Consider the following 25,254-nt stretch of genomic DNA (forward strand, 5'->3'; position numbering starts at 1 on the left):
ATTGGTCTTGTCTATCTAGCGTTGATCCACGCCTCTGCATCCTGTACAGTCCACATAGTCATATCCTGAAAGTTGATGGACTTACATATTAGGTGTTTTGCATTTCAAAATCAAAGTCTATATATTTGGATTTATGTTAAAAGCTCAGTCACCTTTATAAAGGTAGCACTCTGGTTGGGAATTAGATGTGCTTTTCGGTATGTTTTTCTAGAGGCTAGCTTTCAAGGTTCAACATCCATGGATGCAACAATGTTCAGACCAAAATTTGAGTACTTATACCCCATATATAACACGTGACGCGCTTCCCCACGGCTTTCCTAATCCGGTCTTCCCCGCATTTCAGTCTGCTGCGATGCATATCCATCTCGCTCCCTAGCATTTCGGATAGCCACGGTTAAGGGCTATGCGGAGCTGGCATGGTGCATCCTAGCTCTTTTAAATACCCCATTCTCCCCATTTCAGCTTTCCTGGATTCAAACAATCAAACATTTACTCTGCCCCCTTGGTCTCGGCATTGTTGACCCATCAACCCTCATTGTCTACACATATTAACACTTATCACTTACCTTTTCTTCTCAAAATCAGACAGCACTTCACTTTTTATCAAAAAATGAGTCTCCGAACGGTTATATCCCTCCCAAGGAGGGCGACTTGCTTCCATGCGTCCGCAGTGGATCCCCGACGCTGGCCGTCCAGCAAGGCCCGAGCTTTCTCCACAACTATGCACCTTGACGCGACGTGGGGCTTTGTCGGACTGGGGCAAATGGGTATGTTGTGAGATCTACAGCGAGGACCTCGGATATACAACCTCGGCTATACGACGGACCGTGGGTTGTTTGTATTGCATTTGCTAAATACTCTAGGTTACCACATGGCCAAAAACCTGCGCGCCAAGATTCCCGCATCTGATACCTTGATTGTGCGCGATGTCAATGAAGATGTTATGAAAAAATTCGTTGCAGAGGCACAGGAGACCGCACAAAGCAATGGTGCCGGCGTTAATGAAAGTCAAGTCGAGATCGCTCAGAGTGCGCGCGAGGTCGCCGAGAAATCGGTAAGTGGTTATCTACTGTAAGGGTCTAGCCTGCGGTTGTGCTAGTGGTTTTCTGCATGGACTGTGCTTAGTTTCTGTCTGCCGTTTAGATAGTCATGGTTACCAGTCTCCCGGAGTCTCAGCATGTCATTGACGTGTTCCACTCTATCCTTAAACATGGGCCGCTGCCACCGCTCGAGCAGGAGCGTCTTTTCATCGACGCATCTACCATTGACCCCGTCACATCCAAGGATATCGCAAACGCAATCCACACCACACAAACCGGCCGCTTCGTGGACGCCCCTGTATCAGGAGGTGTGGTTGGTGCTCGCGCGGGAACGCTGTCATTCATGTTCGGCGCTTCCTCAAAGTCAGACGAACTTCTTGACCGTATCCGTGGTGTGCTCGCGTTCATGGGCAAGAAGGCCTGGCATCTTGGTGAGCCTGGTGCTGGCGTGTCCGGGAAACTCGCCAACAACTACATTTTGGCCCTGAATAATATCGCCACTGCCGAGGCTATGAACCTCGGTGTTCGGTGGGGGCTCGAGCCCAAGGCCTTAGCAGAAATGATCAATTCATCTACTGGTCGTTGCTGGCCCTCTGAGGTTAACAATCCCGTTCCTGGTGTCGTTGAAACAGCCCCCGCATCGCGTGGCTATGAGGGCGGATTTGGAGTGAGTCTCATGCACAAGGATCTCCGCTTGGCTCTTGCGGCTGCCGAGCAGTCTAATACTCCTCTCGCCTTGGGTGCCCAGGCTCGCGAGGTGTATAAGGCTGTTGAGGAGGAGCACCGTGGTAAGGATTTCTCTGTGGTTTACAAGTGGTTGCAGGAGAAATCTCAATAAGTTCTTTCCCTTTGGAGTGAAGTCCCCTGAGTACTTTCCTTTCTTTGAATATCTCCCTCAACTCCGTACCTACTGCTCTTTCTCATAGATGTGGATTTCAAGACATAAAATTGCAATTTAGCATTCTCCTTCTGATGGAATCAAGTCTAGTGTTTCCAATTTGTGTTCCTATGTCTTCAGAGCATAGACAATATTCCAATATCAGCGGTTGATATTGTATAGTATCTAGGTACACTATATAATTGTCTCTCCCCGTGACTTCCCTTTCCCTTTCCCCCCAAAACACACCCAAGTCTCTCCCACAGCTCCTTCTCTTCCTATTGTTACGCTCTTTCCTTAAAAGGTCTGCCATTCTTTCTTCTTGATTGTTTTCCTCCATCTCATCTTTCCATCCCCATCCATCCCCATTCTATCCCCCTATACCCCCATTTCTTTTGCCATCGGTTTCGTCCTGGCCCATTCTTCCCATCTTCGATTCCAGGACCGTCCAGGCTTTCGTTGCCGTATACCGCATCCCCACGTACCTCGTCTTCGCTTCGAGTTATCATCAGACGCCTCGCAACCTGAGAGAACAGACGGCCGGCTGCATCCTCGACAACAGGTAAGTCACCCCCTCAATTTTGGTCATGTTCGACTAAACCCCCAGTCTCCGTTTTGGCTGACCTTGGCATGCTTGAACAGCAGCCAGACCTTCTTGTCAGAACTGCCTATATAATTTGGTGCAGGAGCTCGCCCTGGTGAGTTTCATTGTATTGAGCCCATTTCATTGGGCATTTTGCCAAATGGAGGCCAAAGGGACTGTCCATAACGCCCTTGTCTTTTGCCTGTCTGTCAAATCCGAAGAGCTAGCTGACGAAATCGATCTCTAGAGTACGCCCTTCATGATGCATGCCCAGGGCTCCCAGCACATGAGCTCCTCTGGCTCTGGCTCTGGTCAGACATCAAGCTCCCAGTCTGGACACTACCACCAAAATGAGCCTTGTACCCCCTATGGCCCCAGGTACCAGCAATCCACCAATCCGAGCTCCAGTGATAGCAGCGTTGCAGGCCTGACCAATCTTTTCAGAGGATTGAATCTGCAGAACCCTCGTCCCAAGTTCAACGGCCCAAAGGGCACTGCGCCCGTTCAAGTGAACACGAACATGGATTGGTCGAATACGAATCGTGCATACAACAGCCCATTCATCCTGGTTCCTAATTCCACCGTTTTCAACGGCGTTCCGACCGTCTCTTCCTTTGTTCCCAACGGTGTCTCTGGTCAGAATGATCAGATAGGTCAGTTCTCTTATCTTCCAACGGGAGTTTATCCTAACGTCAACCCTGTGGTGGCTGGTGGATATTCGTCGTGGCCCTACATGATGAACTACGACATGAATGATGGGACAACCAACAAACAAGCTACATGGAATATTTCCGATGGCCAGAAGGGAGTTCAGGCGGAGAACACTGGTCAAATCCACTACTATCCCTCGGCCCTTGTTTCTGGCATGGATGGTGGTTCCATGTCTGGTTACTCTTATGGAGGTATGGTTCCCTCGCAGCTTGGGTCGCTCTCGCTTCCCCTTCAGATGATGAAGACTCCGAACGGATACGTAGTTCAAGACCTGGAGGCTCTGACTCAACAAGAGCCTGCTATTCCACGTGCGGTGCCTGCTATGTGGACTAACCCGTCTGAGTTAACACTCGCTAAATGTCTGGAGAACCGTGAGGGTATAACCAATGTCTACATCAGAGGATTCTTGCCCGAGACCACCGATGAGATGTTGCATGCGTATGCAGCCCGTTTCGGAAAGATTGAGCGTTGCAAGGCGATCCTGGACCTGGACACTAGTCTCTGCAAAGGGTACCTACACCACGAAACTTCTTCCCGATGGTTTATTCTGATTCTTTTGCAGATTCGGTTTTGTGCAGTATTACAGCTTCGAATCCTGCGAGAACTGCATTCGCGGTTTCTTTTACCTCGGCTACCAAGCTAGCTTCGCCCAGAAATCTCGCAACTCTCGCCTAAAGGATCTAGAGGACAGGGCTTCTACCAATATATACTGCACCAACATTCCAATCGATTGGACTGAAGCTGTGAGTTATACAACCCCCACCCTTGGCCTGTCTAATTAAATTCTAATAAGCTTGTTAGGACCTACGTCGTCATTTCGAGCCGTGGCGTGTTGTTTCGGAGAAAATTAGTCGCGACGAGAAAACAGGTGTGAGCAAGGAAGTGGGCTTCGCACGGTAACATTGCCCAAATTGCTTGACCCATGGCTTGTTCCGACTGAAGGCTGAAACTTCATTTATAGCTTCGAAAACCGTGATGTTGCCGAGAAAGTCTTGATTGAATTTCACAATGTCACCAAGGACGACGGGGTGAAGCTGCTTCTGCGTTTTGCTGATACCAAGGCCCAAAAGATTCTGAAGCAACAGAGCAACGAACGTCGTGCTTACCGGGCTGGAGAGTACAACTACTCGGTTGAAGTGGTTCAGGGATCTACTCCATCCCCAGGGATGAAACGTGGCTCTCATCTTACCCCAAACTCTCAAGTTAGCTACACCTCTCCAGCTGGAGTGGGCTCTAACTGGACCCCGGCAACCTCCATCTCTCCTTGGTATGTGCCGAATACTCACATTGCGCCGTAATTCAACCCATCTAATTGATCTCATAGCCACCCACACATGAAAAATCCTTCCAGCAGTGCACGAAGCAGTTCCTTGTCGACTCGGAGCCTCAACGCTCTTGACCACACGCCCGCCTATCGCAGTCGAGCCTTGTCACTTAGCCGTCGCTCTTACACTGATCTCTCTGGTGGTTCTTCCAAGACTGTCATGCCGGACTCGCCGACTATGGGGTCCCGCAAAGAGAATATCAGAGCGGAATCTGTATCCCCCGCTTCTTCTTCTCCTATGATCATTCTCTCCCCGGCTCGCTCGTGCACTTAAACCTGTTGTGTAAAATGCTCTCGCGCATATCTGTATTTGCATGGAATGCTTTACAGCATCTTATCCACACGGGATAAGATGATCAGCACCGCTCCAGGGTGCTCTCGAATATTCAAATACGCAGCATCTGTTACCATTCGCAGAATGTATTGACGATGTATGGCTCTGCCTTGCATTTCTTTTATGACTGTTCCACGATTCACGATTCATGATCCACGATATGATATTCGGTTCTTTTTCTGTTTTCGGCGATTCACGGCATTTTTAGACGACTCTGCACGATATCATTATGGAGTTTGATGGGAGGACGAGAAATGCTCTTTTTATTTCGCAGTTATATGGACTTTGCATGTTTTCAGCATATGTGACAGACAAGAAGCATGTTTCAAGACTTCGTTCAAAGAACGCTATCGCACCTTAATAGGCTGCGCAGTCTAATATGATATTATTCAAGACCAAAACCACTCCTTGTAAATGTCCATGTTCAAGATCCAAGGTGAGTGAGCACAACTGTAACGTGCAAAGCAATCTATCCGCAAAGGCCAACGAGATACGAATCCCAATCTATACACAAGTAAGACAATCCACACTATTCAAATCAATTGCGCCCAAGTCTCTCCTCTAGGTCCTCCGTGAGCTGATAAGCAGGAAGATACTGTCCATTAGCCTGAGCCCCAGTCTGCAATCTCGGATTAGGATGGGTATCAGATGTGCCACCAAGACTAGTATATCCCTCATCATAGAGCGAACAATACTTCAGACCCAGATGCCGAATGAACGCCCAAATCTCCGCATAATGCCAATCAATCACGGGATGCACACGAACAAAATCTGGCCAGCCGCCATCCGTCCGATCAAAGTGCGTTAGCTGCGCACCGTGAGGATCCGTCCGCCGTGTACCAACAAATATCGCGCGAATCCCAGGGTGACGCGTCAGATAATCCTCAAAACTCGATCGGAGCGTCGAATCCGGTGGCGCAGTCGTGTACTTCGTGATAGCGAGATGATAAGCTTCAGCAGAAGAGACGACGAAGTCTTCGACTGCATCGAAGGGATCAGGCGGGAGCGCATAGATCGCCGGGATGACCGTCGCAGTGGCTATTTGGGCCTCGGCTTCGAGGTCTGCGGGGGAGGGGGTTGTATCATTTGCGTTTGCGGTGGTGGGGTGTGAGTCATTGTGGGCGCGGGTTGGGTGCAAACCGGCCAGGAACAGAATTAGCAGGACCAGACAGTCCTTGCCGCCATTATAGGAGACGGATAGTTCCGAGAGTTTGTATCGCTGCAGCGCGGTACTGACTACTTCTAGCGAGATGCTCGTTTGTCGCTGCACAGAGGCTAGCAACGTGTCCGGGGCGTGGGATTCATTTAGGAAGGCTTGTACGCGGGCGTGGATTCGTGCAATCACGGTTGGGAGAGGGGGGATTGTTTCGTCGTTGGTTGAGTCATTGGGGGGTTGGGTGTTGGTGTGGGCTGTTCCATTCTGGTTCGGCTCGGCTTCTTGATTGGAGAGGGTTGATGGTTTCAATGGTTGGGATGTTTCTGGTGACAGTGGTGGGAATGGCTGGAGATGATCTTGCGGCCGGTAAGGCGCATTCTTTGCTGTCGGTTCAGTCATGCTTGTGTTGGGGTGAGGTTGACAGAGTGAGGTTTCGGGGCGGGGTGTGGGTTTCTCGGAGAGACACAACTTAATCCACTGCGGGGATATCACGCATGCCAAGTTCAAGTATATGTGTGCATGTGTGTGCATATGTATGTAGATATATCTATATACCTAGACAGTTCAACCTCGCCAGATATAACATAATTGGAAACTTCTCGGAACCCCCGCGTCTCCCCGCAGTTGTGGAACTCGGTAGATTCTCGTGGATTTAAATACACATGCTTATGTAGAATTCTTAATACAATTTACTGAATGCACCTTGAAAAATGCTTTGATTGCGGCCGTGGCCGTGACAATTCATACGAGTAGGTCCCCAAACGCCAGCAACGCTCAGAAGAAGAATGAAAGAGAAAAAAAAAGAACGTCAAATCAGCCCAATACCTTCATCTTTTTCTTCTTCTTCTTCTCATCACCACCAGGTTTGCGCCCTTTCTGGAAATCTCGCCAGCTACCAATGCGCTCTTCTCGCGTATCCTCCCACTTCTTGTCATTGTCACGCTTCCGCTTGCGTGCCTCAAGCTCTTCCTCTTCCTTCCGTTGCTCACGACCTTCCTCCTGCAAGCGCGCCTTGAGTTGTCGCCGGCGTCGTGCTTCTTCTTCCAATAGAACTTGGACCGTCTTCTTCCGCCACTCGACCTTGAACTCTTCGGTCTTCAGCTCGGGGGAGTCGAGTGTGTACTTGTGTTCGCGAATCAATAGGCGGCGTGCGTCGGAGATACATTCGTCCAGGTATTCGCGTTGCTTCTCGTCTAGGAGAGCTGTCTGTGCTTTCTTAAGTCGATCGAAGGCATCTGGAGCAGCCGGGTTCTTGGTTTTATCGGGGTGAATCAGAAGCGAGATCTTGCGGTATTGGACTTTGATGTCTTTTTCCGTAACACCGGGTTGGAGGTCCAGGACGGCGTAACTGTAATGGGTTAATATCCGTAGAGGATATAGATGGGCGGTAGGCTATTGCAGAGCTTTCGGAATGTTGGACTTACGAATCGAGGCTGAATGCCTTGCGAATGCGGTCGATCTCGACATCCTGTGTCGCGTGTCAGTCTAAGTATAGATGTATACCTTGTAGAGGGGGGCATACCTTGTTATACTCGGTGGCCTCTTTTTCTAGAGAGTCGAGGAAATCCTGATCGTCATCCGACATATTGCCTTCTACGAATTCTTAGAAACGTTCCTGGCGCTCATGAGATTGAGACCTCAAATAAGATCCACGGATAAGGCTGCGGGCTTATCAGCCGCTGAGTCAGCGCAACATCGCGTCGCGGAGGGTTAAGCTCGTAGTTAGGAACACATAACAATAGTTGTCCGCTTATATCTCCCATTGATGAGAATTTGTTAGAACATATGTGGTGGGCCCAAAAGAATATCCAATATTCCATCCAAGATAGGACTACCAATAAGCTGAAGACATCAAAAGATCTATAGATCTCATATGTAATGTACCTGGTTAGTTCCTCACCGCTTTACCTACCGCCTTCGTTTTTCGCTCCCAAGATGAAAAAAAAGAGGTTTTCACCGCCCGCTAACTTTCAAGAATCAACTCAAACCACATCATGGCGCCGCGAGCAGTTAAAGGGAAGTCAAAGACTCACCAGGACACAGGCCGGGTCTTGAAAAGAAAGCGTGGTGAGGATAGCTTAGCTACCCTCATCAAACAGGTCGAGGACCTCGATCTCAAAGCTCCCGTCAAAAACTTCTCCGATCTCCCACTCTCCGAACCAACAGCCAAGGGTCTTTCAGCTTCTCATTTCAAAACCCTTACCGACATTCAATCGCGTGCTATTAACCATGCATTCAAAGGACGCGATATCCTTGGTGCCGCCAAAACCGGTAGCGGAAAGACCCTCGCCTTTCTAGTACCCATTCTCGAGAATCTCTATCGCAAGAAGTGGACCGAGTTGGATGGTCTCGGCGCACTCGTTCTTTCACCTACACGTGAACTAGCGATTCAAATCTTTGAGGTGCTTCGGAAAATCGGAAGATATCACAATTTCTCTGCTGGATTGATTATCGGCGGAAAGAGTCTGCGCGAGGAACAAGATCGTCTGGGGCGTATGAACATCCTGGTTTGCACACCCGGTCGCATGCTGCAACATTTGGATCAGACGGCTATGTTTGAGACCAATAACCTGCAGATGCTGGTGCTGGACGAAGCCGATCGTATCATGGATATGGGTTTCCAGAAGACCGTGGATGCTATCCTCGACCATCTCCCCAAACAGCGCCAGACTATGCTATTCAGTGCCACACAGACCAAGAAGGTCGGTGATTTGGCTCGTTTGAGTCTGCAGGAACCCGAATATGTCTCAGTCCACGAAGCAGCCGCCTCCGCCACTCCCTCAACCCTCCAACAACACTACACAGTTACTCCACTCCCGCAGAAGCTTGATACCCTTTGGAGTTTCATTCGCAGCAACCTCAAATCTAAGACAGTGGTCTTCTTGTCATCGGGCAAACAAGTTCGCTACGTGTACGAATCACTAAGACAATTGCAGCCTGGTATTTCTCTGCTCCATCTTCACGGGCGACAGAAACAGGGAGGACGACTGGATATCACTACGAAATTCTCTCAAGCCCAACACGCTGTTCTTTTCGCTACTGATGTTGTTGCTCGTGGTCTGGATTTCCCCGCTGTTGATTGGGTTATCCAGATGGACTGCCCCGAAGACGCCGATACCTACATTCATCGTGTTGGACGAACGGCCCGTTACGAGCGTGTTGGTCGTGCTGTGCTATTCCTAGACCCTAGTGAGGAGAAGGGATTCCTTAAGCAGCTTGAGCACAAGAAGGTACCCATTGAGAAGATCAACATCAAATCGAACAAGCAGCAGAGTGTGAAGAATCAGCTGCAAAACATGTGCTTCAAGGATCCAGAGCTGAAGTATCTTGGCCAGAAGGCTTTCATCTCCTACGTCAAGTCCATTTACGTGCAAAAGGACAAGGAAACTTTTAAGATCAAGGAACTTCCGTTGGAAGAGTACGCAGCCAGTCTGGGTCTTCCCGGAGCTCCGCGTATTAAGTTTATCAAGGGTGACAATGCGAAGGAGCGCAAGAACGAATCCTGGAGAATGGCACACATGTCCGGCGATGATGACTCGGAAACAGAGAAGAAGAAGGATGAGAAGGAGGTGCGGACACGGTACGACCGTATGTTCGAGCGACGCAACCAGGGTGTGCTGGCAGAGCACTACTCCAAGCTCATTAACGACGATGGCACGATGGTGGCTACTGATGCTCCCAAGGATGCCGGCGCAGAGATCGATGACGAGGCCGACGAGGATGCCGACTTCCTCTCAGTCAAGCGCCGCTTTGCCGCAGGCGACGCGGAGCTCGGCGAGGACAGCGATTCTTCTGGATCGGAGGATTCCGATGCCGAGTCAAAAACCAAAGACGCCAAGGACGTCAAGATGGTCCACTTGGACGGCCAGGACCCACTACTCATCGACTCGAAGCGACGCGAGAAACTGCTCAAGTCGAAGAAGAAGCTCCTCAAGTTCAAGGGCAAGGGTACAAAATTGGTCTACGACGACGAGGGCAACGCCCACGAGATGTACGAAATGGAAGACGAAGACGCGTTCAAGGCCCGCGGCGACGCCAACGCCCAGCGCGAGAAGTTCCTCGAGGGCGAGACGGAGCGCACACGCCAGGCCGATATCGAGGACAAGGAGGTTATGCGCGAGAAGCGCCGCGAGAAGAAGGAGAAGCGCAAGGCGCGCGAGCGTGCCGAGGCCGAGGCCGATATGTCGGAGGAGGAAGGCGGTCTCTCGCATCTCCCTCATGTGCCTTTCGAGATCCCTGGCTCCGATTCAGACTCTGCTTCCGAGCGCGACGAGTCCCGGCCCAGCAAGAAGCAGCGTGTTTCTTTTGCCGAGCCGGACAGCGACGACGACAAGCCCAAAAGCAAGAAGAGCCAGGCTTCTGTCAAGCCTATCGAGACTCTGGGAGATCTGGAGGCTTTGGCCAGTGGGTTGCTTGGTTAATGTACATTTCATGGATTGTTTCATGGGTTTGTGAGGTCTTATATGGCGTATATTTTTCAACCAAAAAAAATCTCTTTCCCAGCGAGGTTTAAAAGCATAGTGAACATGAAAGCGATAATTTTCAGACATGTATAGCATATAGCATTTTACACGTGGGATAGAGTATAGATGTCTAAATAAGCTCTAAAAGCCATGCATCAAAACCACATGTGCACCTATCAAACCATAAAATCGGCACTCCAACCCCAAATTGGCATGTGGGGAGCGGAGACTTGAGAGTTTTTCTTGACACATCAACGTCGCATTCGCACGGCTCGGCCCCCGTCCACTCATAGATGGCTTCAATCACGCCATCGGGGAATAAAAGTTTTCTTTTGAGCTTTTTTTTCCTTCTTTGTGTCTATGTTGTATCTTTATTTTGACTGTTCAGGGTCCATGTATCAAATTTAATTTGGGTGCAACGAGTTATCACGTGTGGGTCACGCGACTTAGGGCTGAAACATCTCAGTACATACCAGGAACAGGTGAGTGGTGACATTGCACATGATCTGGCCTTATATATATATATATGGATCCATGATATATTATTGTATTAACACAAGGTTAGAGGATACTTTCGTATCCATCTCGATCTCCGCATCATGGCCGATATCGAGAAACAGCCGGGAGCAGAGCCCTCCAAGGCCCTAGGCACAACAGGCGATGATTACCAGACAAACCCATTTGTCAATGCAGACAAGCTGGCTCGCCGCTTGTCTGGGCGCCAGGTGCAGATGATCGCGATTGGCGGTACTATCGGCACCGGTCTGTTCCTCGGAACGGGATCGTCGCTCGCTAAGGGTGGGCCTGCTTCAACACTTATTGCATACGCTATTTGTGGTGGTATTGTGTTTATAACTATGCTGTGTCTCGGTGAGATGGCGGCTTTTATGCCTGTTGCTGGGTCTTTCTGTACTTATGCTGGGTGAGTATTACTTGAGCTTTTTTGAGCAGATAGTCACTGACTTGTTTTATAGTCGCTTCGTCGATGATGCGCTTGGATTTGCATTGACTTGGAATTATTGGTTTAATGATGCTGTTTCTACTGCATCAGACATCATCGCTTTGCAGCTTTTGTTGCAGTATTGGACTGATAATTTCCCCGGTTGGGCAATCAGTCTAATCTTTTTGGTTGTTGTCATTGCATTGAACATCTTATCTGTGAAGGTTTATGGCGAGGTATGTATAGATGACTTCCACTCTATTGCATTTGATCTGACCGTTCCTATCTAGGTTGAATATTGGTTGAGTTTGCTCAAAGTCATCACCATTGTTGTGAGTGTCATCTCTTATAAAATATTCGCACGCCTAGCTAATTCGCTTACTAGATCTTCATCATCCTTGGTATTGCTGTGAACTGTGGTGGAAATACAACCCACGAATACATCGGCGGCAAAAATTGGCATAAAGGCGATGCACCCTTCGTCGGTGGAATCGGCGGCTTTGCATCGGTATTCGTCACAGCCTCCTTCGCATAGTATGTAACCCCATCTCATCATTGCATCTGTTAAATAAGCTTCATGCTAACAATAAAACAGCGGCGGTACCGAATCCATCGCCATCACAGCTGGTGAAACCAAAAGCCCCGCAAAAACAATGCCAAAAGTCGTCCGCAACGTCTTCTGGCGTATTCTTCTTTTCTACCTCCTCTCAATCCTCATCGTCGGCCTCAATGTACCATATGACTACCCCGGTCTCTCAGATGGTGACACAAAGACCAGCCCCTTCACAATCGTCTTCCAGCAAGCCGGTTCCGCAGTTGCTGGGAGCTTCATTAACGCCGTCATCATGACTTCCGTCATCTCAGCTGCAAACCATGCCCTCTTTGCCGGATCTCGGCTTCTATTCACTCTCGCTGTCGATGGGTATGCGCCCAAGTTCTTCGGTCAGCTCAACCGTTTCCATGTTCCGTGGGTGGCTGTCCTCGCGACATCCGTGATCAGCGGTCTCTGCTTCGGTGCCAGCTACATCGGCGCTGGACAGTTGTGGTCTTGGCTGCAGAATATCGTCGGTGTCTCAAACCAGCTCTCGTGGATTTGTATCGGTCTTGCTTCTCTGCGATTCCGCTCGGCGATCCGGGCTCAGGGTATTGAGCATCTTCTTCCTTTCAAGAACTGGACTTATCCGTATGGTCCGATCTTTGCTGTTGGGCTTAATATTGTTCTTGTTCTTGTTCAAGGGTGGAAGTGCTTCAGTCCGCATTTCAAGAGGGTCGATTTTGTCTCGTTTTATATTGAAATTCCGGTCATGATTTTCATGTTCCTGGCTTGGAAACTGATCAAGAGAACTAGCTTTGTGAGGAAGTCTAATATGGATTTAAGGACGGATCGCTATGATCCTTCTCAAGAGGATGGGCCTGAGGGTCTGGTTACGGAGAAGAAGGCGGGTGCTTGGGGTAAAGCTCAACAGTTTGGGCAGTGGTTGTTCTTCTAGTTTTGCTATTATTTTGTTTTCTTATGATACCTCCTGTTCCATTACTGCCTATTGCCATACCCAATATATATTTACTGTTTCTCTCGTGGCATACTCTATCTTCCCTTCTCGTTATTTTACGGCAATGTTAGATTTCGTCTGGCCACTATAATCGTGGGTTATGGGCTATGGAGCTGCATTCGACGCTTAAGCTCCAGGCTACCGTGTTGGCAGTGAGACCACAATCAAGTAAAAACTTTCGATCAATGAAACCACCTCTTCAAACTATTACTCCAAATAATACAACTAGATTAACACAGAGTTCAACATCTGCCCACTAGCGAAGACATTCTGGAACACCAATTCATCAAACCTCAAATCTCGTTTCTTTCCCTTCTACTCGACTAAGCCGTTCCGGGGTAAGCCTCTAGCAGCCTTTTAAGCTGCCTACCCAGCGGTGTATAAGCTGTTTCGATGCGGTCCACACACGATGCAGCTGCTGCTTTGGCTTGAATTGTGTAGTTCTGTATTGCTTGTTAGAGCATAACCGAGAAATATTTATTTATTTATTACCTCCAAAGCGTGCTGCGACTGCAAGATATACCCATGCATCTTGACAGCATTATCACCGTGTCCATTTTTCTCGTAGAAAGCGCGTCCATCGGCCACGTGGAGGTAACCCAGCTGGGACATCGCAAACTGAATGTGTAGAAAGGGAAAATATGTTAAGGCGATGGCCCACACAGAAGGTCAGAGTTCAACTAACCTTTTCATAGGCGCTGCAGATAGCGGTCTGCTCCACCGGGGTCGTATTAAAAGTGCACTGCAAATCCTCATTGAAATGCTTGGTTTGGCTTTCGAAGTTCTTGAAGATGGGCTGGATTAGAGCCTAGTTAGTTCAGAGCCCTTATGAAGAAGATACGGGACTAAATGTAGATTCAAACTCACCGCTGAAGGATCAATGTTATCACTTGAAGAATCAGTTACGGACTGCATCTTGTCTGCGTAATGCTCGACTGCATTTAGTGAGTTGAGAACATCGTCTGCGGTGCATGTGTTCTGGCAAATTGAAAGGCCGACGAAGACCAAAACAGTAGGGATTGCCACAAAGACCTTCATAGTTATTTAGATATTAGGTTGAAGATATAAAGTTTTAGAAATGTTTTATTTTTCGGATCGATGGGATGAAAGGTTAGGTGAAGGTAGAAATAGTCCGCACTATAGTGGCTTTTTATAACAAGCCATTCCTCAACAGATGGAATCAGCTATGTTGATGAAGCGGGCGTTTCCCGGTTAAAGAAAAATGCACTTCCATGGCTCTTTTGTCGTCAATCAGATCTATCTCGTATATGTGAAGTAAATCTCAGAACGGTGTTCCCAATCCTTCTTGGCTCGATAGTTGATTTCACGGTTGATCCCGATGTCGAATTTAAGCCGATGAAACGAATATCCCTGTTATTATTTCAATCTCAGGGTATATGCAGTGGGGGGCTTCTCGACCATCCTTTTAAAGTAACTGACATTTCGAATTCTGGTTGGATGTAAACCTTCCACATTGGGAGTTGCACACGCAGGGCTAGGCTACCCAATGTAACTATATAGTTGCCTCCACAATCTGTAACGTAGGACTCGGAACCGTAGGGCCTCATTTATTTGGCCCTATTCCTCCGATACTCTTACTTCACATTTATTTTCCGGCAATCCCACCCCGCAATTTGCATAAAATAACCCTAGAGTGCAAGCCATCGCCTAGGTGGTTCGTACAGGTCTTACCTTTGTATTAGCTATCTGCTTCGTAACACCGCAACGCTAACTTTGAAAGCAATCCTCTGTTCTGCTGTAGCCTATATTACCGATCTATGGACCTTTCAGTTGGCATTCGCGCCGATGCCACTTGGAATAGCATGACATCACCTTGCGTAGATAATTCCGCAGTTTCATTGTAGACCAAATAAGATCGAAAAACATGATGCAAACAGAAAGTTTTCAACCGTGAGATCCCTGGTTAACACACTTTTACAAACGTGGTGCTCGGCCCATTGCTATGTGATACTAATTTTCGTGACAGCTTTCCGTAACATCTTGACTCCTGACTCTATGGAAAGACAGCAGCATCAACTACGCTTCGGGATGGAACAGAGTAGTTTCTGAGAGTATATATAAACCATTAAAAAAATGAAAAAAAGACAAAAAAGAAAACTCCGATAGGGGGAATCGAACCCCCGGCTGCCGTGTGAGAGACGGCGATGTTAGCCACTACACCATATCGGATGGTATGATGGATTACGCCATTTTAGGACAATTATCCCTATATAGCGGGACTATAAATCTGTCTTACGGCCGACACACCGCGCGAGAGCCTTGTTGACACTGGCTGATAGCGCTCGCCGTTGTGGTATTATCAGGATCTTCATAAATAACGCCACAAAAATAAATTTATCAATTTATCAAAGATGCCAGTCAGTCGGGAGCGTGGCTGATCTGGGTTATTGCTCGACGAACGTGTTGGTGTCCCAAGTCTGTAACTTACCTGGATCGTGATTGAAACATGAGTGATGTAAACGAAAATAGGTATAGAAGGGACTACTATAATCAAGTCGAATTAAAGTGTATACTGTATACGCTCCAAAATAGCTCTTCCCACGTCTTAATAGCTGTTCCAAGCAATGTCGACCACTCGACAGGGACAATACAGTACGTCCAGATAATGGTGTGGCCACCTACACTTGATTCTCCAATCCTAATGCCAAGATAAACCAGTCTATATTAGGACAATCCGGAATATCAACATTCCTGTAGCTTTTCAATAAGTGACCAAGCAACATATGATGCCTTGTCTCGTGATTGCATTCGCGATCCGAAGGACCAAGGAAGGATCTAAGCCTAGGACCTGAAACAGTGCTGAAAGTAACAGTCTATGTCGCATTATGTAGCAAGTTCAAATGGATGAATTCTCTATCTCTAAAAATGACGCTTTTCTGACAATCTGAGCGGTAAATAATGACTAAAGACGGATTCAACACCGGGATATACACCGCCTAATACGGCGTATTGTGACATGAGGCTCTAAATAAAATTTTTGAAACCCCAAACCGTCTATTCCTGTGCTAAACCCTACAAAATACCCTGAAAGAAAATACCCCAGAGCCCGCGACTTATATTGCCTTCAAAGATCAACCTCCAAAACGGAGGTCAATACCAGCTTGGTCTCCCTGAAATCAGTCACAATTACACGGATACTCCTGATTTCCAAGGCGATATTGGCATAGAACAGAACAGGCATCAGGCTAGAGAAAAGATAATATGCAAATTGGACAAAAGTTTCAGGATATGACTTGAGGAAATGACACCAGGAGGGTACATTGCTTATTCGAGTTGTAACGGTAATTCAGGTAGCATCTTCATTTTCTGCCCGCCAAATAACAAGCAATAAGGCATGAATCAGGCCAAAACTGGGCCATCCCATCCGGCCCCGTCATACACCTTTCCTCATGGAATATTCATGGATAGACAATGTGATTTGACGTCAGGGGTCAAACGGGATAATCGTTTCAATGCCACGTTGAAACCGTCGCCTCTGAGAGCGGTAACTATCGTTTGACTTGGATCCTTACTCTTCTCTCTCTCTTTCTCCTCCCTTCTCCTTCTGCACTCAACATTCTTTTCCCATCGGGACAGGACCAGTGGTCACCTTTGCTTCTTTTACCTCCATCGGTTTTAATACCAAGCGACTGTTTGACATCTCGGATATCAAGTGAAGCGATAGCTTGGGGTAGATACCCTTGGCAACCAAGTTGACCACCATGCGAAACCCAACAGCCTTAACCGACCTCCCACTTGAGCTATTATGCATGATCTCTGAGTACTTATCACCAGTTGACCTTGCTTGTCTCGCCTTGGGGAATCGTCATCTGCTGCGTTCATTTGCTGCGACTGCTTTTAAGAACTTCTCAAACTGCCGCACCGGAAACCCCACGGATGACGCACGTATCGAGCTGTTATCTCGGCTTTCTTGCGACCTACCGCAGTACCATCTCTGCTTTATTTGCCTTCGACTTCATTTGTGGAAAAAGGCTGGGCTGCCAAGCTACTATCATCCCATGGTCAACCACCGCACAGATGCCTTAGATTATACCAATTGGTACCTTATAAGACATCTACCCCTCGCTCACCACCCATCATATACCTTTTACAAATTCCACTTCGTGCATCTACAGCTTGCTATGAGAAGGTTTTACTATGGACCGGAGTTCGGAATCCCCGTTGAGTCATTGCTCTACACAGAGATCAAAGCGAACCGATTCAGATCCAATGGCCCGCCCTTACTACAGCCCCCTACCAACAAGGCATCAGAAGGAGATACCCAAAAAGATATTATGATGACGCTATTCTCTGCTGAAGCTCGAATTTGCTCTACGCCCCCGGCTCTATGTATGCGGACGCAAGATATAGCGGTAGTAACACGACAAAATATACCACGGATGTGGCCATGCCGCGAAAACGGTCCTATGAAAGTCTGCAAGCATATCCACACTTTTGACCCGGGCTTCAGCGACATCCTGGCCTCTCAAATTAGGCGTTATTGCTCTACCACAAGCCCCAAAGTCCTAGCCGACCAAGGGAGTTGTGATAAATGTAATACCTCTTGGCAGTTGGAGATTCGAACCCTGGATGAAACTCATGCAAGCCTCACTCTTACCCTATGGATGGACCTAGGACCGGGTCTAAGTATAGAAGATCCTCAATGGAAGTATCGTCTTGATAATGTACCTAAGTCGTTTTCAGCAAAACACGAAATAGTGGACTCTCGCCTACGGTTCGAGAGGGACTCTATTCAGGCTAGGTCTCCAAATGCTCTGTCCGAGGATAAGATGTATTACCGGAATGTCTCTTTGCTAGAAGGGAAGACATATCAAACAGTGATGACTCCAGTGCACGGTGGAATCTACATATTGCACGGACAAGCAGAAGCAAAGACAAGTCCTTCCCGCTGTATCATTCTCTGAGAAAAGCAAGTTAGGGTGTCCAATGTTTGTTTAGTTCCCAAGAATATCATCACTATGAAGCTCACCCGCGTTCGTTCCTTCCCTGTTGTGATATTTCTCAATCGGGAAAGCCAACTCCCATGAAAAGGCCCCCCTCCACTCTCCCTTTTCTTTCTTTCTTTCTTTCTTCTTTGCCCGCATTATCTGAAACTTGTTGACCACACACTTGTGTAATCCTTGTTAACAATACATTTATGTCGGACCCAAATTGTCGGAGTGACGCTCGAGTTGAGCTTGCCACGGCCATCGGTACTTGGCTCGGGCCTATACTCGGAGCCATTGCCACGGTTCTTATGGCCAATGTTCTAGATGCGCGCTCCAAAAAATCCACCCCCGCCGCTTCTGACCTTGAGAGCTCTACCTCTGATAGATGCAGTCGTCTCCACCAGGATATGACTGCTGATATCGAATCCGTGAGGCAAGAACTAGAGAGGATACTCGTATCTCAGGATGCGCAGCAGAAGCAGATTGATTGCCTCACTGCCAATGGGGGGGAAGTCTCTAATCCTGCTTGTCAGGCTTCTTATCCTGCTCGTCAGGGTGATGACGAGACTTAATTGGTAGTGGTGGCTGTGGTTGTATTCGCTTTGGTGGGCTTTTGCTTGTTTCGGCTTGCTTTTGCTTTCCTTTGCTAGTGTGGTCGAACTAAGGGCGAAGGAAACCAACCACTCTTCTTACTTTGATCACACCTTGTTTCCTCCACAGACATCCCAAGGAGGTGCTTGCGCCTCCTTGGGCACCGCCCTCTCGGGGGTGGTGCACCAGCGATGGGTTTGCACTTCTGCGCAGTGCTGGTGACCAGTACCTCTCCAAGGTACATGCCTTTTGAGGGAAGCTAGGATAAACCCACATGCAATTCCCTTTTAACCCATTATTCCTATGGCGAGCAAGTGACATGCTAACGCGATGGCCTGAATAATGGTACTCTTATTTCCGAAACAACCAATTAATCCGCCCTTCAACAACAAACGAAGCCCGTCATGCGCACAGGAGCTGACTGAATATGCGTGCGTGGCGTGCCATCCTGTCTACAGTATATCATATCCACGCTCTCGAAGAGCTACCGCGCTGTTCCAGGACTTCTCCGAGTCAGGCTAGCTCTAACCAACACACACACGACACATTATTCTCAACGCACCCCTGCCCTCTTGTATAGGCTATAACTCCACTCCCGGGGACATTACTAAAACGAGAATGAACCACCATGCCACGCCGCCTGGAGTACGGTGAATACATGGTTTTATTTGAACAAGGCTGAATGCTGCACCCCCAGAGACCAGTTCTCCACAACTTCCAGCAATGCCTCGGAGCTTTCGAAGTTTTAACAGAGTTACAAGGCTTCATGTATCTAGCGGCAATGGAGCTTGAAGCGCTCTTTTAGCAGTCTTTCTTTACCAATCGACCGATCAACCTGCTCCTTACCGTCAATTTAGTCAATCACCAAGCTTTCCTCCTTCTGCTTTTGGTACTGATTATGACTTAGGGTCGCTGCGGGTCGTAGAGGGTCACCCGCGAGCGACCCTTGGAGAGTCAGGGTCAGGGTCAGGGTCGGGTGGAGGGTCCAAGATCATGGCCAACCGGAGGGTCACTGCCAGGTCTAATAATAGACATATAGTAAGATCAGGACAATCATACGCTAAACCAAGTTGGATATATGGCACTAGTCCTAATAAGATATATAAATCCGGAATCACCACGGGTATCTCCCATAAAACCATGCATAACCGTGGTCTTTCCGCTGTCCCCCTGGATTACACGATATCGGATGGTTGTAATTCTTTCCGCGAATTACGTTATTAGGCCTAGCGCTGGCCTTTTCGGGTTTACCGTCTACTGTCCCTCCACGCCGCCGTGCGTGGTTCTATAAAGTCCCCTTGTCCCCCCTCCGCCACCTCGAATTTCTCGTTTCGAGTACTATAAGTTCTCTATAATACTGCAGTAGTTATCCACAGCTAACTTCCGCTAGCAATACAAGGGAAAGAAACCATAGGCCGCGTTATCGAATGTTGCCTAGCGTACAGTTTTCTTAAGGGTTTTTGTTAACCTGAAACACTTCCCGTTCTAGATCGAGGCATCTACTCATTAGGCCAAACAGCATGGACTCAAACTCATTCATATATTTATGGCTCAAGATCATCACCTACAATGGCTATACCTTGTTGAGGCACCTGAGCTGGAGCCTTATCTCTTTGGGTATCCCTAAAGGACGCCAAACCCATATTATTTACCTCGCTGATACTTATTCGTAGCGGTGTGATATTCTATATGGCGAACTGCTAATACATATAGGTGATCTGAGCCTGAACGGAAGTACAACGGAGATATAAGAAACCATCGACTAGCTCAAGTCACTTCCGCATAAACATAAAGTGGTTGTGGCTGGAAATAGTAATCGTTTCTTTAATACTCCCTCTCGATTGCTAGAGGACATATCGACAGTTGGTCTCTCTTCCGGCAGCGAAGGAAAAAAGAGCCTACTAAATTAACTCGATATACTATTCGATTAGGGCGAGATACATTGCCTCTAGGGAACTTCTGTGACTGTTGATTGTTCCGGTATCTCTTCTACTATCCAAAGATATATCAACATATATAGCGCACTATTTGTCCCTAAGTGTAGCCCTAATACTGAGAATACCTTCTAGTATCCAGTGAGTTATAATCCGTAGGCTGGTAAGATTCCTGAGTCCACTGATATTCTGGTTACACATACGCCGCCTAAGTTTTACCGGGACTAGTATTACGAGTCTCGAGAAGGATGCCCCTGGTTACTTCAAGAGTTATAGAAAGTCCGACTATTACTGTATATATTTAGCCATGTATATACTTCGTATAGGATAGAGCGTATTGTTTAGAATAATGCCGAGTCGAGATAGGAGGAATTCTGCTCAGACCTTCAAGAACTACCGAGTTAGGATAGGCGGCCTATTATACATGCTAGTATTTTCCGACCTAAATTATGGCTAGATATAGCGATAGTAATATTATATAGATTATAGGGTCTACTTATCATTGCCTAGCGACGTCCTAAACGGTAATCTACCCTTATAGTAAATGCTGTATACATAAGCGATAACAGGTATCTAGGAAAAGGCCCTTATATGATAATATTATAAACTATTAGGCCTTTTTAGCTTCTTTTTAGTCATTTAAGATATGATAAGCGACTAGCTATATATTATACTATATCACGAATAACGTGTAGCTTTATAAGTAGATAGATACAGTCCCATTTTGTCTATAAGCTTATATAGCCCTAGTAAATCTCGAACTAAGAGTATTCCAGAAGGCTAAAAGCCAGAATATAGTATGCGATAGGCATAAAGGGAGAGTAAGGTAAGAGTGTTTCTGCGTATCGTATACCTCACATTAATACTATACCAATCGAAGGGAGACTCCTAACGATCTAGCAAGATACTTAATACCGTAAGATAAAAGGTGAGTAAGAACCATATGGTTTAGTTCTATCATTTGCGATTAATTTTCGTACGATATATACTTAAGCTGCCATTGAATTTCGGAGCGAATCCCCGCCCTCAAAATTTGGAGCCACAGCCATTACCCATAAAGGCAGAGGGAGGTATGAATGGTCACAATGCTGTGGTTTATATAAGAGAATTCCCCATGCTTTTTGTCACACTTTAGCAGCAATCCAACCTAGACCTCGCTGTGATGGGTTCAATGGTTTTCAATCATCAATGAATGAGTTATTTTGTTGGCTTCGTGTGAATATGGTTCAAATTTACTGTCTACGTCATATGCAAAGATAATCAAACGGCTCTGGGAACTATGGTTTTGACTCCCGGGAGCAATTAATAGCATGTCTGGGAACCACGCCATGGGTCCTGAGGTCGAATATGATGCTAAGAACGGGAGGGTCTTGCGACATAGAATGTGGGATCTGGAATGGTCAATCAATATTAGGAATACATATAGAAACGCGGACGGTAATTGCGGGCAACAGAAAGAAGACGTGGTTAACGGGGCAAAAATATGGTGTAAATACACCATTTGAAGAGAGAAATGTTGACGAACGATAAATTGCAACGGACTGGGGACTTTTATAAAACCGGTATCGTTTTGTATATTTCTCGCCGCAGCACATGAACATTTATTTACCTTGAAAGGCTTGGCGGAAAGGGGGTTCTTTATCCAAGAACAGGGAGTAGTATAAGGGGTAGTCGATTTTCTTATGAAATCTGGGGCTAGCCATCTGGTGCTAGGCTGGTTGCAGTAAGATGCACTAAAGCTTTAAGCTACCAAAGCAACGTGACAAGAGACAAATTTCATCAGCGAAATTTTAAAGGCTTAATTTCAGCTAGCTTGCGATGTAACGCTGACCAAAGTTCTGGAGGTGGGACAAATCTATGAGGACCAAGATCCAGCATTCATTTACCAGAAAAGGGGTTGCAGTAGGTATTGTACGCCGCTTTGTAGGCGACATTAGTAGGTGGGCAAGGGACGTGTTAGAACTGAGCATGCAGGCGCGCAGTCTGAATACGTGGCATGAGTTGCATTTTCAGACGTAGATTGTATTTAATCGCTTTCCGTTAATTTGGTGTGAATCAATCAACAACCAACCTACTTAGCAGCATATATCTCATTGAACCGACCTTCTAACTTGGTGACGCGAAGCAAACTTCCGGTATTTGGCGGCTGTTCCAACTCTTGCCTTTTTTCCATACAGCAACAATAGAATAGGCATTGTCATGGTAGCAAAGGCAATCACCCCAATGAGGATAAAGGTGTGTTGGATACCCATTCCGGCGAGCCAGCTAGTGAAGGAGAACCTGATGACCATCGCAAGACCATTCCGGACGAAGACGACGGCAATGAGCGCATCCCCAAGGATCTGGTCATTCTGGGTTAGCTTGACATAATGGGGCAGTCTAACTATGGATACAGCCAGCGAAGTTGGGATGTAGCACATACCTCAGGATAACAGTCGTTCAGATAAGTCAAAGCAGCATCGGCGGTAACGATAAAACCAAAGCCGAAGATTGCCTGCCCGGCTGCAAGAATTATCCAATGGAAGCCCTATATCGGAAACTTTCAGTTAATATCATCAATGAAGTAAAGGACGGGATAAAAAATATTCTAAACTCACCCGACCCAGACCGATTCCAAAAACCAGCAAGCCAATGGCGTTGAGCACGGCAGCAGGAATCATCATCCAGAGACGCATTTCTGGTTCAAAGATACCCTCATTCCGTCGGGCCAACCATATAATGAGCCAATCGTTGAAGAAAGGGGCTGTGAAGGTAGCAAGGATGCAACCAACAAAACCTCCAAGGTGGAACAGCCCGATTGCAGAAGGGCCGAAGTCGTAAGGCTCATAGATCAGAAAAAAAGAGCCAGCCGAAGCATTTGCTGAAAACCAAGCAAGGATGGAGCCAAAACTGAGAGCGGTAAATGCCACAGCAGGGAAAGTGAAAAGAACGATGAAAGGTTGGTAGAAATGCTGGATTATTGGCTGGTCGGCTTTTGTCACAAGAGCAAGCCGCTGGCTGTATGACTTGCGGCTAGGTCGGGAGTCGATTGATAAGTGACTGGGAGCAGACTGTGGCTCTGTTCCCTTCTCGTGGTCTCCTTTGGTCTTGACATTCTCAGGATCCTTCGAAAGGGTGGACTGACCTATTAATGTTGGGATGTACTTTGATTCCTCGAAAAAGAACAAGACCAGAAGTAAGTTCACACCGAGAAAGATTGCAATCATCCGCCACATCCACCTCCAGCCCATGGAGGTAATGACATACCCTGCGGCGATAGGGCCGCCCGTAGTCCCGAGGCTCTGCATGAAGATGAAAATACCATTCATGCGAGCATGTTGATGAAGAAAGAATAGATCAGCAACAGTGATCATCACAACGGCCTCACTGATGGAGCCAGATAAACCAGCCAGCAAGCTCACTGCGATTAATTCTTCACCATGGTGAATGTTCGCCCACCAGATAGCACACGCAAATTGGACAGTGGCGCTGATAAGATACAGAGGGCGACGACCATATTTGTGCACACATGGAACCAGCAGAAGGCATCCAACTGCGAGACCCGCAAAATTGGAGCCGCTGGCTTCATTGAAGGTCGCGTAAGTCAAGCCCAACTCTTCTATGTACCCGCGGTACGCAAGACTGTTGACGTCAATCAGGACAAAAGTGAACAAAACGTAGGTACAAGTGAGGCCGAAGTTCACCGCTTTTCTGAGTGATGACCAATTCTGATTTTATATTAGCTCACATCCGGCATTGATGACTGGGTGAGACTTTCTTACCAGAGGGTCGTCGGGGTTATCCGAGGGAGTGGGGTTGAGAATGAACTCGGAGGTTGGCCTATTGCCTAGAGTGTCATGAGCATGTGGATCCAAATGGGAGAGCCGGACAGCTTACGGTCTATCAGTAGGACGGTACCTGGGGGAAATTCATCTGAAGAGGCTTGATTTTGCATGGTGGTGAACAGATGGTCAAGAAAAGATAGGACATCAGCTTGAGTTTGTTATATACTTTGATCCTAGCTGGGGAAAACAAACCCTTTTATGGCAATTCTAATGGTGACGATGTGGTCGGATCAGACCAGAAAGCGATATGCTCAGAGCTGTCCATCTGCGAGCATGGAGTATGGGGGAGGTCACCGATACACGCGCAAACGTGACTATACACGGTCATAGACCAACAGTTATCCGTGTTGGACCGGCGAAATGGCAGTGTGGAGCCAAGGTGGATCCAACAATACCCGAGAATACACGCATAAATACCGGGGTCGCGGGTTGATCAACTGCAAAGATAACAAGAAATGAACCAATGGTTGCTTGGATAGTGGACCTGATGCTGTATTATTCAAAGTGGAATACTAAGACTAGGTCTGTCCTCAAAGATATGGAATAGATACTGAGCCTTTCCCTGGTCTCTTTCGGCCCAGACCCGGGCGAGAAACATGCGCAAGTTGGCCACAAAGGGGTAGAAAGCCGCCCCCCGGATTCTTGAAACCAAAGAGAGTACTGATTTCCTGCCAGCTCCATGTGTTATCTCTGCTCCTGCCACCAATAGAGCGAGGGTGATGTTCGGTGGATGATACCCGACCACTTCCAGACAATGAGTTATGTCTGCGACAATCGATGTGGCTAATGATGCCCCTTCGGAGTCTCGAACCCCAAATTGAAATTGAAGTCTGTGCAAAATCAGAATTGCAGCTTTACGATGGATTTTGGCTTGTGATATAAGCACAAGCATCTCTTCGTCGGAGAATCGGTCAAGAACGGATTGCGAGACATTGGGAAACCATGCTTCGAGTTCAGCCGTCAACTTATCGAAATTCG

General features: G+C 47.4%; 10 protein-coding genes across 10 annotated transcripts; 6 read left to right on the plus strand and 4 right to left on the minus strand.

The window, feature by feature from the left end:
• Nucleotides 1–610: 610 nt before the first annotated feature.
• Nucleotides 611–1,878, plus strand: N7537_007198 (uncharacterized protein; the record flags this gene model as incomplete). Its single annotated transcript, XM_056898255.1, has 3 exons — nucleotides 611–767; nucleotides 864–1,054; nucleotides 1,144–1,878. 3 exons carry the CDS (start codon nucleotides 611–613, stop codon nucleotides 1,876–1,878), a joined length of 1,083 nt encoding a protein of 360 aa, XP_056754040.1.
• An 884-nt stretch (nucleotides 1,879–2,762) lies between these two features.
• On the plus strand, nucleotides 2,763–4,809 carry N7537_007199 (uncharacterized protein; the record flags this gene model as incomplete). The annotated part of the gene is made up of 5 exons (XM_056898256.1): nucleotides 2,763–3,721; nucleotides 3,774–3,954; nucleotides 4,013–4,107; nucleotides 4,173–4,478; nucleotides 4,536–4,809. The coding sequence occupies 5 exons, from the start codon at nucleotides 2,763–2,765 to the stop codon at nucleotides 4,807–4,809; spliced, it is 1,815 nt and encodes a 604-aa protein (XP_056754041.1).
• Nucleotides 4,810–5,407: 598 nt separating this feature from the next.
• On the minus strand, nucleotides 5,408–6,424 carry N7537_007200 (FAD synthase; the record flags this gene model as incomplete). Its single annotated transcript, XM_056898257.1, has 1 exon — nucleotides 5,408–6,424. One exon carries the CDS (start codon nucleotides 6,422–6,424, stop codon nucleotides 5,408–5,410), a length of 1,017 nt encoding a protein of 338 aa, XP_056754042.1.
• A 414-nt stretch (nucleotides 6,425–6,838) lies between these two features.
• On the minus strand, nucleotides 6,839–7,621 carry N7537_007201 (uncharacterized protein; the record flags this gene model as incomplete). The annotated part of the gene is made up of 3 exons (XM_056898258.1): nucleotides 7,548–7,621; nucleotides 7,450–7,493; nucleotides 6,839–7,373 (listed from the first exon to the last, which is right to left on the minus strand). Exons 1-3 carry the CDS (start codon nucleotides 7,608–7,610, stop codon nucleotides 6,839–6,841), a joined length of 642 nt encoding a protein of 213 aa, XP_056754043.1. The 5' UTR covers nucleotides 7,611–7,621.
• Nucleotides 7,622–8,019: 398 nt separating this feature from the next.
• dbp4 (RNA-dependent ATPase HCA4) lies at nucleotides 8,020–10,446 on the plus strand (the record flags this gene model as incomplete). Its single annotated transcript, XM_056898259.1, has 1 exon — nucleotides 8,020–10,446. The coding sequence occupies one exon, from the start codon at nucleotides 8,020–8,022 to the stop codon at nucleotides 10,444–10,446; it is 2,427 nt and encodes an 808-aa protein (XP_056754044.1).
• A 641-nt stretch (nucleotides 10,447–11,087) lies between these two features.
• On the plus strand, nucleotides 11,088–12,918 carry N7537_007203 (amino acid permease; the record flags this gene model as incomplete). The annotated part of the gene is made up of 5 exons (XM_056898260.1): nucleotides 11,088–11,410; nucleotides 11,463–11,664; nucleotides 11,719–11,760; nucleotides 11,814–11,962; nucleotides 12,024–12,918. The coding sequence occupies 5 exons, from the start codon at nucleotides 11,088–11,090 to the stop codon at nucleotides 12,916–12,918; spliced, it is 1,611 nt and encodes a 536-aa protein (XP_056754045.1).
• A 383-nt stretch (nucleotides 12,919–13,301) lies between these two features.
• On the minus strand, nucleotides 13,302–14,016 carry N7537_007204 (uncharacterized protein; the record flags this gene model as incomplete). Its single annotated transcript, XM_056898261.1, has 4 exons — nucleotides 13,302–13,421; nucleotides 13,471–13,596; nucleotides 13,664–13,774; nucleotides 13,846–14,016. The coding sequence occupies 4 exons, from the start codon at nucleotides 14,014–14,016 to the stop codon at nucleotides 13,302–13,304; spliced, it is 528 nt and encodes a 175-aa protein (XP_056754046.1).
• Nucleotides 14,017–16,700: 2,684 nt separating this feature from the next.
• On the plus strand, nucleotides 16,701–17,903 carry N7537_007205 (F-box protein; the record flags this gene model as incomplete). Its single annotated transcript, XM_056898262.1, has 1 exon — nucleotides 16,701–17,903. The coding sequence occupies one exon, from the start codon at nucleotides 16,701–16,703 to the stop codon at nucleotides 17,901–17,903; it is 1,203 nt and encodes a 400-aa protein (XP_056754047.1).
• Nucleotides 17,904–18,136: 233 nt separating this feature from the next.
• Nucleotides 18,137–18,499, plus strand: N7537_007206 (uncharacterized protein; the record flags this gene model as incomplete). Its single annotated transcript, XM_056898263.1, has 1 exon — nucleotides 18,137–18,499. One exon carries the CDS (start codon nucleotides 18,137–18,139, stop codon nucleotides 18,497–18,499), a length of 363 nt encoding a protein of 120 aa, XP_056754048.1.
• A 4,058-nt stretch (nucleotides 18,500–22,557) lies between these two features.
• Nucleotides 22,558–24,386, minus strand: N7537_007207 (Major facilitator superfamily domain general substrate transporter; the record flags this gene model as incomplete). The annotated part of the gene is made up of 5 exons (XM_056898264.1): nucleotides 22,558–22,812; nucleotides 22,875–22,979; nucleotides 23,050–24,159; nucleotides 24,214–24,278; nucleotides 24,329–24,386. Coding segments are annotated over 5 exons (1,593 nt in total), but the record flags the coding sequence as incomplete, so codon positions are not given.
• Between the last annotated feature and the right edge of the window lie 868 nt (nucleotides 24,387–25,254).

This window comes from Penicillium hordei (genome assembly GCF_028827395.1).
Source record: "Penicillium hordei strain IBT 12815 chromosome Unknown utg000003l_segment0_segment0, whole genome shotgun sequence".
Classification (NCBI taxonomy): domain Eukaryota; kingdom Fungi; phylum Ascomycota; class Eurotiomycetes; order Eurotiales; family Aspergillaceae; genus Penicillium; species Penicillium hordei.